Here is a 19,312-nt window from a genome sequence, read left to right as displayed (position 1 = left end):
AGAGGGGAGAGAAGATCACATTTCAATTCAAGTACATTGGAGATTTGCCTTTTGTTATTTTTTTCTAAGAAGAAATATGAAGCCCCCAGAACTACTCAATTATTGACTACGAAGTTTTTTGTTTGTTTCCCTAGGAATGAAATTTTACCATGAAGCACATGATACCACAAAATTCTAAAAATAGTACAGTGGTCATTTACAGAGTAGAATAAACTATACACTATAAATTGTTGTAGAAAAAGGGTTTTTCTTCTCTTGAGTTTTAAGCGATCTCGCCAGCCTGTGATAATCTATTATTATACAAGTCACGTGGGCTCTTCCGTTAAAAAGCAAAAGCATCAGATTCTGATGTTGGCTTTCTACTGATAGCCTGTTTCTAATTTAAAATGCTTCTATCATCTTCAAACCCAAACACAGTGCCAAGCCTCATTCCTCCAAAGTAGTTGAAGAGACGTCATCTCTAGTTCTGGCTCCACAATTATCTTGTTATGGATAAGGCTTATCTCCGCCTTGGACTCATTTGACCCAGCCATAAAATGAGTGGATTGTGGTAGATTATGGGTAATTTACTCCAATGTCATTAGGGGCCAGCCAGGTGATACAAACAAAGGAAGCTGGCCAGGCGTCAGACAACAGGAACCGGTGGTGGTGATGGCGAATAAGAGAACATGGCTCCTCTAAAGGGCAGTTTTGTTCATCCTTTTTATGAACGAGGAAGGAAACACTATCAAGCAGAAAAACAAGATTCATAAATTAATAAGTAAGAGAACAAAGGGTGATTTTACCCTCTGCTTCTCCTTTGGGAAGAAAGTGCTGCAGAGACACCTCCCATCCTCCAGAGGGCGGTGTTATTACAGAACATTTGCTTGAGGTAAAGTTGCAAAATAAGAATTAGTACCATTTTGTCTTTTTTTGTTGGTTATTTATTTATTTATTTATTTTTGCATAAATGGTCCTGATATCCAGCTCTTTCTGTATCCAGTCTGAGTTGCATCCCCACTTCACTTTCACAACATGGAAGGAAGTAAAGAGAGCTGAGCTTGAAACTTGTTCTCCCTACACCCCAAATTTAGCTTTCCTACATTGGGCATGGTTCTATTTCTGTAAATCAGTTTCCTCGTGTACAAATAATAATAATAGAAATGTCTACCTCATAGGACTGACGTAGGATTAAAGGAAATCCTACCCACCCAGGGGAAATACCTAGTTCTGCATCGGTGGTACTGAACTATATTCCCTTCCAAAGTCATTATTTTATCATCTCAATTTCTCCTGCTAAAGTCAGAGTTCATCTGGTAAGCTTTAGACATTCATGATAGCAAATGAAACCTGAAATTAAATGATCAGGTTGAATTATACAAAACTGTCAACATTACTAATCTCTAATACGGCAGTTTCATATGGTTCAATGTAAGACAAAAACAATAAAGAATGTCCACATAATAAAGAATATTTCAATTAACAAAAAGAGTAACTAAAGAAAGCTTGCCAATCACTGTACAGGATGGATGAGACAAAACCCAGTTCCACAAACACTTAGACTAGATGCTTAGAAGCCTAGAGACCACCAGTTCTGATATCCCCAGCATTTCTGACCAGGACAAGATGTCCTTGCACTTCCTCAACTTTGTATTGGTTGAAATTCTTATTAGTATCACCTTGGCAGTTCGAGCAGTCTATAAGGCACCATTCATGTTTCAATCTTTAAAGTTCCCTTCCATGCATAAAGACATTTTAAAAATCCACCATAGAACCCCAACACATAAATGATTTCATTTACTCCATATCCTCAAGGACAAGAACTTTCTGTGCCATTTTTACAGGTGATATCACATCTGCCCTTTGTTCATTCTTTCATGCATTAACTTTTAAGCTTTTTATTGAGTAACTACAATGTGCCAGGCCTGTTGGAAGCCAGGGGTCAGCAAACTACAAGCCTGAAGGCCAAAATCAGCCCAAAGTCTGTTTTAATAAATAAAGTTTATTTGAACATAGCCACAGTCATTCATTTACATAATAGTGTACGGCTGCTTTCTAGCAGAGCGGAGTAGTTGTGACAGAAATCATCTGGCCCTCAAAGCCCCAGATACGTACTATCTGGCCATTTACAGAAAAAGTTTGCTGACCTTATTCTAGGTAAAGAGGATACAACAGTAAAGAAGAACAACGAAGTGCCCGTGTGTATTCAGACATTTAGAAGACTACTCTGGATGAATGTGTAATCTAAGGGGCAGCCTGAGTTTCACCCATGAAATCACAGTCAATGCTGCTGCTAGAGGCCTGCAAGGATCAAGAAAAAGGATGACAGGTGTGGAGAAAGATGTGTAAGAGCAGGTGAGAGGGAGGTTGTGTTGGGAGATCGTATTAGTTAGTGTGGAAACTAGCTGGAACAGGCAGGCCGCAGGGATTCCCACTGTGGGACACCCAAACCCATGGATGGGCCAGGTACTACATGGATCAGAATCACCAAGAGACATTATTAAAAACAAAGGTTAACGGGTCCTGACCTAGGAACAGGAATCTGAATTCCAGAGGTTTGACTGAGCTTCCACATCCTCAGCAGGTACCCCCAGGTGATTCTGAAGCATGTTCAAGTTTGATTAGTGTTTAGGTTTCGTGAGCGGTCGAAAGTGCTCCTGACGCGGTCTGGTGGGTGTGCACTCCTGGCGGGGGAGCAGGGAAAGAATCGGGGCACAGACACGCAGAGGTAGGTGCAGTGAAAAGGCAGTTTATTGTCTATTAATATTGTACAGAGGAACAGAGAGAAGCTACAAGTACAGCATTGGCTGTTGCTGGCAGTGTTATTTCTGAAGTTGGTTTTTGTTTTTCATCTGAAGGAAACAGAACAAAGTACACTTCAGGTTACAAGTACAGCAGCTAGCTCGGCAAGTCTAATTCAGAGTAAGCACGACAGGGCCCCACCCCACCCCCAACCAATCACAAAACGGATATATTTACAGAGATGTCACTCACCCCGAGTGAGCTGCTAAAGCTGAAAATTCCACCAACAACCTACATTCACCGAAAAGCTGCATCACACACAACATTTTCTGGAACCCCTGTATGATTTTAACTCTACTAAGTCAGGAGCTTGAGAGAAGGAGAGAATGTTCCAGAGCCCCACACAGGAGAGAACTCTTTCTACTTGCCCAAATAGGAATTCATGAAATTGGAGTTGGAGCTACACACAGAATAGTCCAGGTCAGGCATTGCCCAGTGGCCTCTTTGTAGATAAAGACATGTCATTGCAAAACCAAGGGACTGCGGGGCCCCCTACCCTGCCCACCCTATCTCTAAAGCGAGAGGTTCCCGTAGTAATAAGAAACTAGAGTGAATCGGCTCTCCAGTAGCACCTTCAGGCAGTTGCATAGTTCTTTCGTTTTTGGAAATTGTCTCCCTGACACTGATGTTCACAGCTGGGCTTGCATTGAGCCTGCTGGAGGGATTCTGGTGATAAAGGAATTAAAATGATTTGCATGGGAATCAGAGGGGTTACTTTCCTTGAAATGGAAAGTGTTTATGATCTTGCCTTATGGGAAAAAAGGTCTCGGTCTTTGAGGGCAGTTAGTAGAAACAGGGCCCATCCTGGGAAAGGACGCTGCCTGGGAAGAGAGTCTAACAGGAGGGGACAGCAGACTGAGGCTCGTTCCGCCGTGGGCCAGAGGAACAGGTGTGGCTGCAGATCCTCACGAAACTGAGTGTGACTGTGATGAGAACTCAGGAACTTGGCAGAAAATTGGTGGGGCAGGCGGTGCCGAGGGGTGGGGGGTGGCAGGATCCAAGCACTCTAAAAATTTAGCGTCATCTTTACGGATGGATAAAGACAATTCTTTCTCTCTACTTAGCTCTGAAAATACAATGCAGCCTATTAAAACGGACAAGGCCAATAATGCCTGGTAAGATTTATATTGTTAGTTTACGCATTTATGTATAGACTAGAGAGCCAGATGCTTCTGACTCGCCATTTCATGTATATTACCCAAATGCAACATCGTGAGTGGTCCCTCAGCCTCAAATTACTCCTTCAATATGTGAAAGAGCTGGACTTTTGATAATTGCTGGGCTTGGCTTACATTGAAAATAGCTATCTCCTTTCAAAAGATCATTATATATTTCTTTAATTAAAGAGGGAGCCCAGAGAGCTCTCAGGCCATATCTAACACAGTTTCTCTAATGACAGTTACAGGAAGCTTGATTTTACAACCTAGGTCTGTTTAGAAAAACTGGGGTTCATGCAGTGGTGGTGCAAGGGCAGGTCACGAACCTTTGATCATGCCCCCCAAGGTCTGGGCTAGTGCTACAGAACTCACCAGAAAGTTATCTTAATGGAATGGAGAAATAACTCAGTCAATCAAGGGAGTTTCCAAACTCAAGCTTCAGAATGCATATAGATTTCATTTATAAAAATAGTTTTTCTTAAAAAAATACATAAATGTAAAATAGTCCATTTCTCTAGCCACTCCTCACTCCCATCCATATGATGCTACTCATCTTAGACTCTAATGATTGGGCACACCCATCAGTAACGACTCAATCACATCATTTGAGTCCATCTACCTTGCTTTTTTCAAACTACGCTAATTATGCTTAAAAATATGCTCCCAGACCAGAGGTGGGGGGTCGACAAGTTCACCTCCTTCACAGAGGGAAGGGCTGCAGGTCATGCGCCCACCCCAGGAATGTCAGAGTGTGATATGGCAGGCCAAGGTGAGAAGACAGAATGCGTCTGGTTGCTAGATGGGCCAAGGCAATGCCCAAGCTATGCCCTTTTTCTTCCCCCTGGGCAAGACCTGCAAGGTTCTGCCTCAAGGCTCCTGTGGTGAAATTCACAGCTCTGAAGAGGGCTGGGCAGGGGTGGGGAAGAGAATGTTGTGTTAATACAGCTTTGGAATACAACCTGCGTTTTTTAAAAAGGACAGAAAAGGAGAACATAAACAGTGATGCTAAGGCAAACTTTCAAATGGCACATCAAAACTCTTCTTTTTTTCTTTTTTGTCATTCATTTTGTTAACATCACAAGGCAGATACATTCTGTAAACATATATACCATACAGTACATTAACCATAGTGAAATAAAAAGAAAGCCACCCTGTAATTCTTTTCTTTCTGTATTTCTGCTCTTTCACTCTAGAAGGACTGCCTGAAGTTGAGGGAGAATTTTGTGGTTCATGAGATACACTTTTCTTTTGATAAAAATGCAATGACTTGCAAAAAAGAGCCCCGGGTGAAGAGTAAGAGGCATTATGGGAAGAAGATGACCATTCACACCTCAACCTTAGAAAATAGTCACAAAATATAAAAAGTCATTAAATTCAGGAAATGTGTTATTTTCCTGCTTTGTAAAAGAGAGCATTGAAAAACTGTGTTTTACAAAAGTTAAGGCTGTCCAGATCTCAGATGCAGAAAGTCTGCGGTCCCCCAGAATGACATATTATATTTTCACATTGAGAGCAGGGTTTTTGTTTTTTTTTTTGCACTACAGTTCTGGCCTTCCTATTTTAGACTGGAGTGGAGAGGGAAGTAGGGGCCTATTTAAGTCTTATAAAAATTAAGGGTGGGGGCAAGGCTGATCGAAGGATTCCCTAGTGAAATTGCCATTTGAAACTTTCAGAATGTAATCTTTACTCTGTCCTTTTCTACAATCAAATAATAAGTATTTTGGTTTTTGTTAAGACTGGGAATTTTATTATGGAGTTTGCTGAAGCTATGAAAATACAGACACATAACTGCATGGTGCTCCTCAGGAAAGACGAGTTTTTCTCTTTCCCTAGAAAATGCAGGGAAATTTTCCTGATAAGACCAGAAGAGGGCTACGCTATTACGGTGAAATGGCAGCAGGTATTAAAGACCCCCATCTTGCTCATGAATTTGAGCTGTTCTGGGGTATACACTATACCTCAATGAACCAGCTGGTGGTATTACCCAACAGGACAAAGGATCTTTCTGGGTCTATCCTAACCAGTGGAGTTCTAGATTGAGGAACTTCTAAAAGATTGCCTATCTACAAAGTTTATGACATTTATGTCTTAGCTATGCTGAGAATTTGTGGTTTCAATAACAAATGTGCAAATTGCAAAAATACAACATAAAACCGCTCACCTTAGAATTTGTTGTCAACAAAGTAATACTAAGGAAGATGAGAATAGTCCCCCAAGAAATGAGGACTTTGGTGAGTTAAACTCCACAGGGGGTCTAGTGACCGAGACAGCTGAACTTCTAGATTTAAGGAAGAACAAAAAAGTCCTCTGTGCACATTTTGTCTATATTCATCTGTTTCATTATTTTTATTATTTATTTTTAAATTGAATTTATCAGGATGACATTGGTTAGTAAAATTATATAGGTTTTATGTGTACAGTTCTATAAAACATCATCTGTATATTGTATAGTCTGTTCACCACCCCAAGTCAAGTCTCCTGTTCATCTGTATTTTAAATTGATAGGGTTAATCCTTTTTAAAAAGAAAGTACTAGTTTAGTGGTTCAGTTTTTGCCTCTGTTGCCATATCACCTCCTCCTCTTTTGCTACCTGTTCATGTGTTGGAATTAAATAATGGCCATTGCCAACCATGTTCTATGGTCCCTTGAAAAGAAATTCTGCAGAAGTGAAGAGAAATAAGCTGTTGTCACACTTGGCCTCAACGTTTTGCTCCAGAGATATTATATCTCTAGACATATAGCTTCTCCACTTTTATAAAAACTTGACCCTACCCAAAATAAAATATTCTACTTGCATATAGGAAAAACACATTTATTACCAGGAGTAAGATGTAATAGGTAGGAATTTGAACATGTCTATCAACATCTCAGAAAAAAGTCAAATCAGATGAACACTAGAATTTGTTTGAGTTTCCTGAAAGTCTTTGAATAATTGCAGGTTGCTCAGGAGACTGAAGGAAACTACGTTTTGGGTAGAGCCAGCAGGGAATTCCCTAGCCCCTTGTCCTCTATACTCCCAATATTAAGTGACATCATTGGACATTGTCAGATCACTGTTAGAGTCAGCTAATTTTTGCTTATATAAGGAATTCATATACTGACGGGTAAAAGAGCCACAGCTAAAAAAATTTCCCCATAGTTTGTCCGATTACACATCAAACAAAAACAAAACAAAACAAAAAGTCAAGGATATACAAGTCACTACAATTTTTCAGGCTATGTAAGATTAAACTTCATCATTTTAATCATTAAAGGGTCTTTAATTCAATGTCACTGAAAATGTATTTATAAACAAATGGAATATTCCTTCTCTCCCTCTTTCTCCTCTTTTCCATTTAAAAGGGAACTAATTGTATGGTTTTAAAAGAATGTCCAAGTAATGATTGGCTCAAAAAGACAATGGTTTTGCAGCTTCATAGCTGATTCTCTAATTAGCCTGATGATGTCAGTCAATACAGAGAGAATGGCAATGACAGCAGGGGAAGCAGAATGTTCACAATCACAAGGCAGTATCTCCATTAGGAAGGGTAGTTACTTGCTGCCGTAGGTGGGATTATAGGTCTCATTCCCTGAAAATACCGGCTGAGCCTGAATCCCCCATTATAATAGGAAAATGATACAAAATATGCAAATATATGCCATATTCAAACACACCTGCATTTACTGTGGCCACAAATCACTTAAATAAAGGTAACACATCTTGCTTTAAAAACTATTACATGAAACGCTTTAATAGTAAAAGTATAGGGAGCACTCTAATGGATATAAATTGGTAATCCTTATAAGAATTATCGGTGAATGGGAAGGCAGATTATCACTGATCTTTCAGGGGTTCTGTGTAGTACTGTGGCGAGAGGTGCAGATCATTTTCTTCTTGAGAAACTAGTTCACTTACCAAAGGAAGGGCGGGTCATTTCAGGGAATTATCTGTCCTAGAAGATTCTGATTCTATTTATCAGCCAGCAAGCCCAAGGGTCCTAAATTCTTACCTTTCCACTCATTAAGCCTGCTTTTAAAAACTCATATTGGATAGTTTTCATCCCCAAGGGAATTAAAAAAAAAAAAAAAAAAAGACAAGCTATGGTAAACTTTTAGAGTTTTCTTTTTAAATAAATTATTAACATAATAGATTGTCCAAAACATTGAAACTGTTTTCTTTTTCTATGTAAATGAGTTTATCTGGCATGTCATTTAACATTTAAATAATGCTTCTGTGGCCATTCACTGAGGAGCAGGAAGCTGAGGAGTAGTGAGATTTATAGGCAGCAAGAGCAGGTATTGTTTCTAGATAACAGAACAGTTTTCTTCAATTGCAGCTGCTTTAGTGAACCTGAAATTTTAAGAAAATTCCCTCAACTATTCAAAACCAAGCCATGGATGAAATCACCTGAAATAACAGAATTTAGCTCCTTTAATTTTCCCCCTTTTATCTTGTTTTGTTTACCTATTGGTGATAACACGACTCACTCTGTGCTCATTACAATGTAATTAGAGAAAAATTAACCTCAAACAAAAAGAAAAATTTCTTTTTGATTAGAACACATATAATTTCAAGCCAAGAAATTAAAAATACTAATAGATTTAGCACTGAGGAAGCTAGTTAGGGCAAATTTAGTTGGTTCTGTGGTCAAATTCTCTCAAGACTACCTTATTTTTTTTTTGCATCGACTTTTCACAAAAGTTAGACTTGATGCAGTATGTCTCACTGCACGTTTTTTGAAACTATGTTTATGGAACGCAGATCATTTTGTGAATGATTCGTAACAATGCTATTAATATTTGGGCGAATAACTTAAAGGTAAGAAAGGTATCACTGTTACTAAAATCAGTTAAAATGTTAAAATTTTATTATATCACCATATTATTATGTTATTAAATTGCTTCACTTTGGTTTTACTATAAATGTGGCTGTTTGCTTTGGGGGGGCGTGCTAAGAATTTATTTAAATAATTGTTCGTTACGTTCTCGATAAAAACTATTCTTGGATATTCTAGAATCTCCAGAAGTTTAACAAACATGCTTTAGGAAGCTCAGCTATGTGCCACTCCATCCAATCAGCATTTGTGGAATGAATTTAAGCATTTAACATTGAAAAGACAGGTCTTTCTTAATCTTACTTTTTTTTTTTTCTTTTTTTTACATTTTAAAATTTATTTGGAGAGTAGCTAAACCTACACGCTGACATTACAGGAAACATTCTCTTTCTCGTGGGGACAGAAAGAAAAGAGTCCAGAAGTAAGGCTCTGTAATCAATTCGGCAGGTGAGAGGACAAGTCATTCAGTTACAGCACCATCCGCAATGAAGTGGGAGCCTCCCAGCCACCACTGTGGGTCGGAAAGACTGTCCTAGAAATATGGTCACTGCAGAGACATGCCTCACAATGATCCCTTCGTTGCAAACAGAGTAACATGATCAGAAAATATCCGTGGAAAAGAAACCAATATAAAAATTTACATCATTTTGAGAGAATAGAAGCAAGGTTCGTGGATTTGCCTACATTTGGAGATCACTACTGGTGCTTAAAACATGTCCTTAGAAAATTAAAAAATGGTGCTTCTTCTATAAAGGGTCCATCAGTTAAGCCATGAATGAGGGATGGCTGCTGATGGGCAGGTGACGGACATCAGTCCCTACGTTTTGCTTTGACAAGCACTGGGTTCTTTCCTTTTACATCAGCTTCATTTCAGGCTTAACAGAAGGAAAGCCACAGGTGCACAATACTGTAATCTGGAAGCTTATGTAAGGCAGCAAAAAGCATTACCCTAGATCGGACAGACTAAGTGAGGTCCACTTTTGGCTACGCTAGCGACCGGCTAGAGCCAACAGCATTTTGCCACACAAGATATAAAAGCAAAGATCCATAGCAAGGACGGCAAGTGAGACACCAGCAATGTGTGACTACGGTATGGGAACACTACAAAATGAAAGCCCCGGGGCCACTGGGTTCAAGTCCAGTCAAGTGAATTAAGGCTACTATAGAACTCGCTGATGTGAAGAGTCCATTCCACTCGAGCAGTAAGGAACTGATGCCCTCTTGAAGACACAAGGAAAGGTTGAGAGGAAAAGCAAGTTCTTGGAAAGAATGGAGCACACACATGCACGTTGTCTCTGAGGTGAGGAAACTGGAGAAAAATGGAAAAGGGGAAAAAATAAAGAGAGATCAAAGCAATCCGACTGCAAGGCAGGCAGGTGCTGGCTTCCAGTTCACAGTATTGCAGTTAGTGGTACAGTGAGGTCTACGGAAGTGGAGGGCAGAGGCTGCCCAGAAGAAAAGGGAAGAAAGAGGTGGTCACATGACAACACAGCATTGACAGCGCTTTTTCTTTTGGGTACCTGGGGCTGGCTCTGTGGCCAGGCTCTCTTCCTTCCCTTCTGGGGACGAGGGCTCTGTGGTGTCTGAGATGGGCCTCCCAGACACCAGCTCTGCTGCATTCCCGTCAATAGTGGACACATCCGTCACTGTCTTCTCCCTCAATGACTTCTCATCGTCTTCGTCAATGAGAACCAATTCAGCCTTGATGGTTTCATCATAGCCTAGCACCTTTTTAGTCTCCTCTTCATCCTCGATATTTTGGTAGCCCATGAAAATCATGGTGACGGGCTGATCCAAGTTTGCCTCCGGCCCTTGGGTGCTGGGGGCTTGGGCCTGCTGCCCTGAGCTCCCGGAAGAGTGATCTTTCCTAGACTTCTGTACCATTTCTAACTTGGCCTCTTTGCAGAGCACGTGGTCCTTAGCGGGGCTGAGGCTCCCATCTGCAATCACAGTCCTTTCGGACACGTGCCCTCCTCTTAAGCTTGATTGTCCAGCCTTCTGAATAAGCTCCTCTACGTCCTTGGGGCTTAATCTGTGCACTCCGTTTTCTACTACGGTGCCTCCTGAGCGCACCTCATACACTACTTTGGTACCATCATCACAGACTTTGACTCCTCTCTGACGGACCCCCTCTGGGCCAATGGTGGATGTAGAGAGAATCTTGGTCTCTCCTGTTTGTTTGTCTTTCTCCACATTAATTTCCATGGCGTACACAGCTTGAATGAAAACAAGAGAAAGGAAGTGCATGTTACAACAAAAAAAGCCAGTGAATGGTTAATTGCCAAACAGACAAAAAAAAAAGGCTTTGTGCCCTTTCTAGTCTAACTGCCAAGCATCTTGAGTGTTAGAGTGAGTGCACATTGTGGACAGAGGTGGTTATATATGTGTTTTAACACAGCAGCTTAATGCACTGGGAAGACAGATGAACAGTTACCGCATCTCATTGGCACTTACACCTCTAAGGAAGATCTACTGCAATACAGCCACAAGCAACTGCTTAGATCCCATGTAATAAATTACAGGGAGGCTGGCAACATGCAAGTTTACCTTGATTGACAGCTTACCCTCAGCTTATAGACAGTTGTAAAGCCCTTGGCTAAGATGTATCCTAGTCTCAGAATCTTCTATCTCTTTTTTTTAACCCTTTCACCAAGTGTTCCATTGCTTCTTGTACATTCCCCTTTACTATTAATGGAGAATATGTAAAGGTTTTTGCAGGTGGGATAGGTATTTGCAAAATGGAAAAGCTACAGAAGTAGTCAGACGGTACGCTCGGTGAGCACTTCAGTCACTTAGTTAAGTTTCTCAAACAAGAGCTAGAAAGAGAACGTGGTAGAGGGCACGTCATCCCCGACACTGGAATCTGAGGAGGAGAATCACAGGAGGGACCTCTTCTTCTTCCATGTGCCCAGTGCCAAGTGCTCGTGATTCTGCCCCATACCACCTCTCTTATCTGTCACCTTCTTCCTGTTCCACTGCCACTGCTCAACCTGAGACACTATTTCCTCTTCCCTGGATTATTGGGAGAGCTTCCTATGTGCTCTTCTTGCTCTGGTATCGCTTTCTCCATCTCATCCCAAATCCATTGCAGTCAGTCGGGAGTTCCTAAGGACCAGTTCCTTCCAGTCCTATAGTCTCCTGGGACACTCCATCCTTTCAAATCTGTTACCTCAGAGGCACATGTTCTGAGTGGGAGGAAATTGGGCATTAGACCAAGAGAGCCAATTCTCCCCAGGCGCCATTTCTCTGGGTGGCCCATGGATATATCAACCTCTGCAGCTTCAGAACTAAATCCATCTTCTTCTCTCCAGACTCCCTCAGTCTTGGTAATAAACAACACCAGGACCACCTAGTCTCTCAAGTGAGAAGGCTCAGCATTGCACCCAATGTGTTTGTCCTCTTCTTCCTAATTACCCAGTAACCAAACTCTAAATTGTTGAGAGTAACTAACTGTGTCTCAGACCCACCCCATGCATCTCCTCACCACTGCCTGTATCACCAACCACTACCCTAGGCCAGACCCTCCTCTGCTCTCTACACCACAGCCTTGTTTCCAGTTTCACCTGCCACTCATCTCTTCTCACAGACAGAGGGCCAAAGAGAGCCTGAGGCTCGCTTTTGTGTGGTCAGAAGATCACAGAATAGTTTTTATATTATTAGAAGATGGTAAAAAAGGAAGAAAAGGAAGGAAGAGAGGAAGGGAGAAAGAGAGGGAGGAAGGGATGGGGGAAGAAAAAATATCAAAGATTATGTGATAGAGATCATATATAGTCCACAAAATCTGAAATATTGCGATCTTGCCATTTACAGAAAAAGTATGCTGACTCCTGTTAGCCTATTCTCCATCCTACCCAGTTACCTTACTCGTAAATCCTCTGTTGGTTCCTATGTCTGTATAGGATAAACATCCAACTCCTTAATTTGACATTCAATTCCCTTCTGAACCGGTCTGCAACCTTCCTTCCTAGGCTTGTCTTGCAGCCCCTCTCACTCCACGTACATTCCAGCCGTAACAAACTTCTCACCATTCTCAGACACTCCACACCCTCCCATGACTGCTGTCTCTCTGCCCAGACCGCCTTTCTTCCCTTCTCACCCTCAGTCTCCTGGAGTCATGTGTCACGTCTCGGCTTATCATTGCCTTTCTGTTCCCCCCTCTTTCTGAATAGTTAGACGTCCCCCAGCTGTGTTAAGGAGATGCAAAATACCTGTTTAGTCCCATGTGCTATTGCTCCCTTTTCCTCTAGCACAACCAAATAACACCACCCCACACCTCGAGATTTCTTGCTTTTGTTCAGATTCCCTTCTCTTGAAATGTCCTTATTTTGAGTTCCTATGCATCCAAGCGTGACTCGTCCATCCATGTCCAGGTCTACTGCCCCCTCTTCATCCCTCTCTTAAAGAGTCCTTGAACATGGCTTCTAAACCTCTCTGAAGGCATTGAACACTTTCATTATACTACCCCTCAGCAGTGTAATTATTTGTGGGAATGTTTTATTAGCTCCACAGATTAAGATCTTTGAAGGCTACTTTTTTGCCTGTCCTCTTTCTGTGATTCCCCCTCCCCACCAGCGCCTACCTTAGAGCCTTTTGTACAGAAGGTACCTGATATACATACCTGTGAAACCAATGTTACTAATTGAAAAGTCTAATTGAGTTGCCTTAAGCTAATCACAGATACTTTGTATAATATGACACCAACGAAAAGGTATACACAGTAATTGATGTTTGAACTGGTTTTAAAAAAACAGCAATGACAGTGTTCCACCTGCTTGTGTAGTAAGATATGATCTGTTCGTGGTTGACGCTTAACTAAGACTCTGAAGCAAAATCCAGTGCTTCATTTTCATTGTGTCCGTTTTGAAAGTTTCACTGTTCAGCGCAAAGATCTTGCATTTCCTTAAGTGACACAAGGGACGCCAGCGAATATTTGTCATGGAGGTATATGGGTTCACACGGTGACAATGACATGAACAGAAATATTTCTCTGTTATTTCCTGATTTTACACAAAATATATCATCAGACAAATAGAACAGGAAATTAAAGTTTTGCGTGGGCCACAAGAAGTCAGTTCTCTAAATACCACGTTGACATTAAAAAGTACATTTTGGGGTTAAAATATTACATCCTATCACTATTAGCACACTCATGGGACAGATTTAGAGATAAGAAAGGTAATAATGATTATCAGTTGTAGGTACAATTGTTAATTATCTCCCAAACACCCAGCAATATGTGAGTAAAATGACACCTTTACCTGCAACCAGTACAGAGTATGGAATCAAATATTTCTATTTTCATATCCATATGATAGGAATCAAAATATTAACATGGGAATCTTTAGAGATATCCTTCTCCCTCTGCCCACGAACGAGAATGCTGTCATTGTTGGTCCATTTTTCCCTTCATCATGCTGGCCCTCAGCCTCATTTTGTCTTTGCCTGTTCCTAGAAATCAGAGACTGGAGGGACACTGGGGTGTTCTTTGCTAGAGGGGTTAAGGAGATCCACGCCATAAAGAGCTGAGAAAGAAGGAGGCTGGTGGAAGAGAGAGTAAAAGCCGTGTGGGACACAGAGAGCAAAGGAGCATTGCGTGGTGTTAGATGATGCTTTGGAGAGAGTGATAAGTGGAGGGAAGAAACAGAAATTAAGAAACACGTCCAGGTGGAGATACACATGGATTCCTTTTCATATCCTTCCAGGAAAACAGATAAAGAATAGAGTTCCTGTTTGTTTGTTTGTTTATTTATTTATTTACTTCCTATCTATACTCGTGATTTTAAACTGTCTTCCGTTAAACGTGACATGGCTTTGACTCTGAACCCCACGTTTCATGGTTTCATTAGGGTTACACATGACTATTTATGTTTACATGTTGTACACTGGCTTTCCAATATTTCTAGAAGATGGGGGTAGAACATTTTAAGACATGTTCTATAATACAATAAACCTAGATATATTATGCCATAAAATACAACATCATCTGTACTGCCCCCCCCCCGCCCCCCCAGCTAAAACCTAAGGCTGCAAAGGAACCACAGATTTTTAGCAGGTTTCTCCAGGGTTTGATCTCACACTCCTTATCTGCATTCACTCTCTGCTAGTAAGGGGTACTCAGAGGAACGCTGAGAAGCTCTGGCTTAACACAAAGGCAATCTCTAGACTTCATGGATACACACATGAGGATGTTATTAGACATTCAGAAAACCACACAGGAGGCACGAGCATTTATCTTAAATGTGTTGTTGATGAATGAGCATTTATATTTTGCTCCAGTTCTCAGCCAACAATATTTCAAATGTGAACTAGGGTGGATATGAACCCGGAGGAAATGGAAACTTACATTTTAAATTCAGCATTTTGTTTCTGATGCATACACACAACGGCAAAGACTTCTACTTCTGCTGCTGCCAAGGAGTAGACCCCAAAGAGCTCGCACTTAAGTAACGCGCATCTCTAACCACAAAGAATGTTCTCTAATCCATTCTGTTCTTCCGTCAGGTTTTCCCTTGATGCAGGGACACCACGATCTGTGTAGTGATGAGGGTCCCATGCTCATCTCATTGAAAAATATGATGAGGGGTGCTGCTCAGGGGAGGAGACTTTCTGGGGACCCCCTGCAAGAGATTTTGAAAGAGCCCCACGGACATAAAAGTATTTGAAGGAAAGCTCTCTGACATGTCCTGGAAGGAGGATCTGGAGACAGAGCAAAAAGAAAGGATACAGTGCCATGGACGTTTCAGTAGTAAGATGACTGAATGAAGTCTGTTCTTATTAAATGATAATTTAATTATTGATTTTCAAACATGACATACTGATGACAACTTGATTGGAGTATACAAAGCATTTTTACTATTCCTTCCAATAGCCTCATAAGACAGAGGAGTGACACGTTCATTTTGTTAATGAAAAATAAGAACCAGAGTAGCTGGGTTCTGCAATGGGATATGTGAATGATTGAACTGGTGCTTTGATTTGGGGCCTTGCTGTTTGGTTTACTAGGTTTTCACTCCCTCAAGGTTCTCCGTAAGGAGAACCACTTTGAAGAAGCAGAAACACTGTAATGGGGGATGACAATCCCCAGCCTCTGGGTTCTGAAAATAGCCAGGTGTCAGCTAGAGTGGGAGGCGCCTGGGAAGAAAATTGCCTAAAAAGTAGGCTGGGCTGGGGGATGAAAAGCTGTTGTGGCCTGGCATGCTGCAGCCCCCCAAAAGATGGGTCTGAGCAGGAGAGAATGCTGGATTCTGGATCCAACTTATTCTGCTGGCTCTATGACAGTCTTCTTCCCTGTTACTTTCAGCTTGAGTAAAAAGAGAGCAGCTCTCAGGGCTACACGGAGCCCAGGGAAGAAGAAACATGAGCACGTGATATGGCAAGGGGAAGGGGAGCCAACTGACATGATCCCATTTCAGAACCAAGCCAAGAGCTTACAAAACAAGACACTGCATCCCGTAAGGACAGAAAATCCACCACTGTTAGATCCTTTGGCTCAGGCTCCTCCCAGCTCATGTCCTTTGACTCGCTGTGACCAGTGGGAGGAGGTACAGGCTGAGGGTCCACATGTAAAGTATAAAGTGACATCGCTGTTGTCATTAGTCAGTAAGATGGGAGGCATCAGAAGGAGGGAGAGTGACCGTGGGTCTGGATTCCTACCAAGACGACAGTCCATCTCTGGGTCTCACTTCTCCCATTTGTACAATGAAGGGTCTCCAGCTTTGATATCCAATGGTGCTGTGAACAGCATGTACACTCATGTGACAGTGATGTGTAAAGTACAACAGGGAGGTGAGAGACAGCCAGAGCATGCCTGTCACCCGGAAGTGAGATCATCCCACTCTGATGAACACTCAGTAACCAGCACTACCTCTGGAATGTGGAAGAGAAGCTGTGTACATGCTTGGCTTATGGAATGAACATACATATATGTGCAGTCTTGTCCCTTCAGACGTATGATTATGCACATACATATATGTTCACACTTTCTCTGGAGCCTGGAAATAGAAAATTGGGTATTGTGATGTCAATAACAATGAAAATAAGGAAATTAACTCCAAACAGATTCTCCCTCACCTCCCAGAGGGCAATCTCTGACTTTCAAAACCAGTAATCAAAAGTTTCTTTGAATAATCGTTTTCCCAGAACCCCTTGGTGTTAACAAAAATAAGTCAGCACATATGTGATGTTGATGGATAAAGAAGCAAAAGCCTATTTCTCATATCTAACTTTACTTCCATTTTTTGGCCAAGAAGGGCAGTTTTCAATCTGAAGAGTGCTGGAAAGAATATTACTAAGAGGGATGTGAAGAATGGAAAATAATAAAGCACCCAGGGATACAAATGCTCTCAGCGCTTCGGGCCAAGCGTCCCAGTTGCCCTACTACTGATGAATGTGTCTCAAGGATCTTGTATACCAGGAAAGGTGCTGGGGGCAGGCACTCAAAGAGTTTTGATGTTCAAAAGTGAGGAGGGAATTCCATAAACTCCACAGAAGTGAGCTGGACATCACAGCTGGCTAAACTCCAAGAGCAGAGAGCACCATGAGCCAGCATCGAGGTCTCTATACAGCTTAGGCAAATGCCAGACACAGCACATCTGGATCATCATCAACTCCCTTATATTTCCGTGGACAAGACAGAAATGGGACAATTGCTGGACCTAGTTACTTGTTGAACGATCTAGGGTTCCCATGGGCCAGGAGACCCTTAATGGTGTGTTTGCAGGTCTCTGACTTCAGTTCCAACTACGCAACGTTTACATCAGTGACATGATGAAAAATAATAAAGGCGTTCTTTTCAGATTTGAGCTGAGAAAATAATTGAGGCTGTAAGGTGCCACAATCATGAGCTATAAACATGCTGACAAGAGTTTTTTCCACTTGCAAAACTGTTAAACCCTGTATTCAAATGAAACCTGAAACAGAAATACAATTGCCAACACACACATGGAGGAGCCACTGTGTTTGAAATGGGAACCAACACCAGAGCCCTGACGACCAAATCGCTGTACCTCATCCCCCTCCCACCTTCCCCTGAGGCTCCTCAGTGACCCCATGAGACCCCCACACACACTTATGAGGGACAGTCTAACAGGAAGAAATTTAACAGTCCTATCAAATCTGCAAAGGGCCGAAAGGTGCATAGCTCATCCTTATTTTTGCCTTTTGAGATGAGGAGATCAAGAACTCCGTAGGTTCTTCTGCGTGCAGGTGGGTGAAGCAGCGTGTGCACCACCACGGGGAAGAGACTGCATGTCTCACCTGAAATGATTCTGCATGGTGACTGCACTGGGGGAAGGGAAGAGGCTGAGAGATGGCACGTGTGAAATGACTCTGACGCTTTACCTCAGACCTGCAGCTGAAAGGCCCAGATGCCAACAAAGTGAGTCAAATGACCTGTTGTGTCGCGCCGTGCCCTGTGGGGTGATCAGCCCCTCCCAGTGTGTGGGGCTGCTCTGGGCACTTCGGGAAGACCAGGGACACAGTGTGGTATGATCACAGGGAGGGACAGAGATGGAGGAGGATGTCCCAGAGCCATTTCATCATCTTGGGACCAGCTAAAGAGACTGTGGCTGTGGCCATTAAGGCAAGGTAAAGTGAGGATCTGGGAAAGTCAGGAAATGATAGTCATTTTCTTTTTTAAAGATTTTGTTTATGTATGTTTTTAGAGAGAGGGGAAAGGAGGGAGAAAGAGAGGCAAGGAAACAGTGATGTGCGAGAGATACATCAGTTGGTTGCCTCTCGCACACCCCAAAGTGGGGACCTGGCTTGCAGCCCAGACATGTGCCCTGACTGAGACTTGAACCAATGACCTTTTGGTTCGCAGGCCAACACCCAATCCACTGAGCCACACTAACCAGGGCATGACAGCACTTCCAAATACCTAAAGGGAAATCAGAACTTAGGTCTGTTCTGAGTGACTCCTGGGGGCAGGATAAGAACCAATGGGGGGAAGAAGAGGGCAGACTAATGATAGCGCCATCAGAAGAAAAATTTCTCAATAGTCAGAACCAATCACAGACAGGGTGTGCCACTGGAGGGAGACTAAGTTCCAGGCACCAAGGTATGGGACCATGGTTTGAGGATGTCTTTGTGGGACCGCTATATCCTGGCTTCCATGTTTGAAGAAGGGATTGGAATAGATGCCTCTTAATTCTGCAAAGTAATGACTCTAAATATATTCCCATTTATTTAGAATCCTAAACCTCCCAAACTGCAAATGACCAGAACATTTGTCATAATACCGAGTAATGACAAGTGACACTTATAAAAATGACCCTTAGTTTGTGCATATCTCCAAAAGGACATGCCTAAAGCATGTCTAGAGGTGAGTGCCACTAGTTGGTATACTATCCATGCTCTGTGCTGTCACCAACACTGATGATGAATTTGCACACTGTTCCCAAACCAGTGTGGACAAAGGAGTGCACAACACATCAAATGCGATTCCTTCCACAACCCTGCTTATCTGTGTTTCCACAGTAGGTGCATCCATGAAAAGTTAGTTCTTTAATAAACAAAGGTACACGTAAACTTATTTTTAAGAAGATTCTGATCACATGATAC

General features: G+C 42.0%; 1 protein-coding gene across 4 annotated transcripts in view; it reads right to left on the bottom strand.

Moving 5' to 3' along the window:
• PALM2AKAP2 (PALM2 and AKAP2 fusion) overlaps nt 1–19,312 on the bottom strand; it is a 300,990-nt gene that overhangs the window by 160,224 nt on the left and 121,454 nt on the right. Inside the window, exon 7 of one of the 4 annotated variants that reach the window (XM_090274550.1) lies at nt 10,273–10,968. The exons of the other annotated variants lie outside the window; for them this stretch is intronic. Coding sequence (XP_090130676.1) covers nt 10,273–10,968 — 696 coding nt within the window. The remainder of the gene's footprint in view (nt 1–10,272; nt 10,969–19,312) is intronic. 4 annotated transcript variants of the gene reach the window in all.

The sequence above is a fragment of the Furipterus horrens genome, unplaced genomic scaffold, assembly GCF_987537825.1.
Source record: "Furipterus horrens unplaced genomic scaffold, mFurHor1.1.pri manual_scaffold_4, whole genome shotgun sequence".
NCBI lineage: Eukaryota > Metazoa > Chordata > Mammalia > Chiroptera > Furipteridae > Furipterus > Furipterus horrens.
The sequence above is the reverse complement of the archived record's forward strand: the minus strand, read 5'-3'. Positions and strand labels throughout refer to the sequence as shown.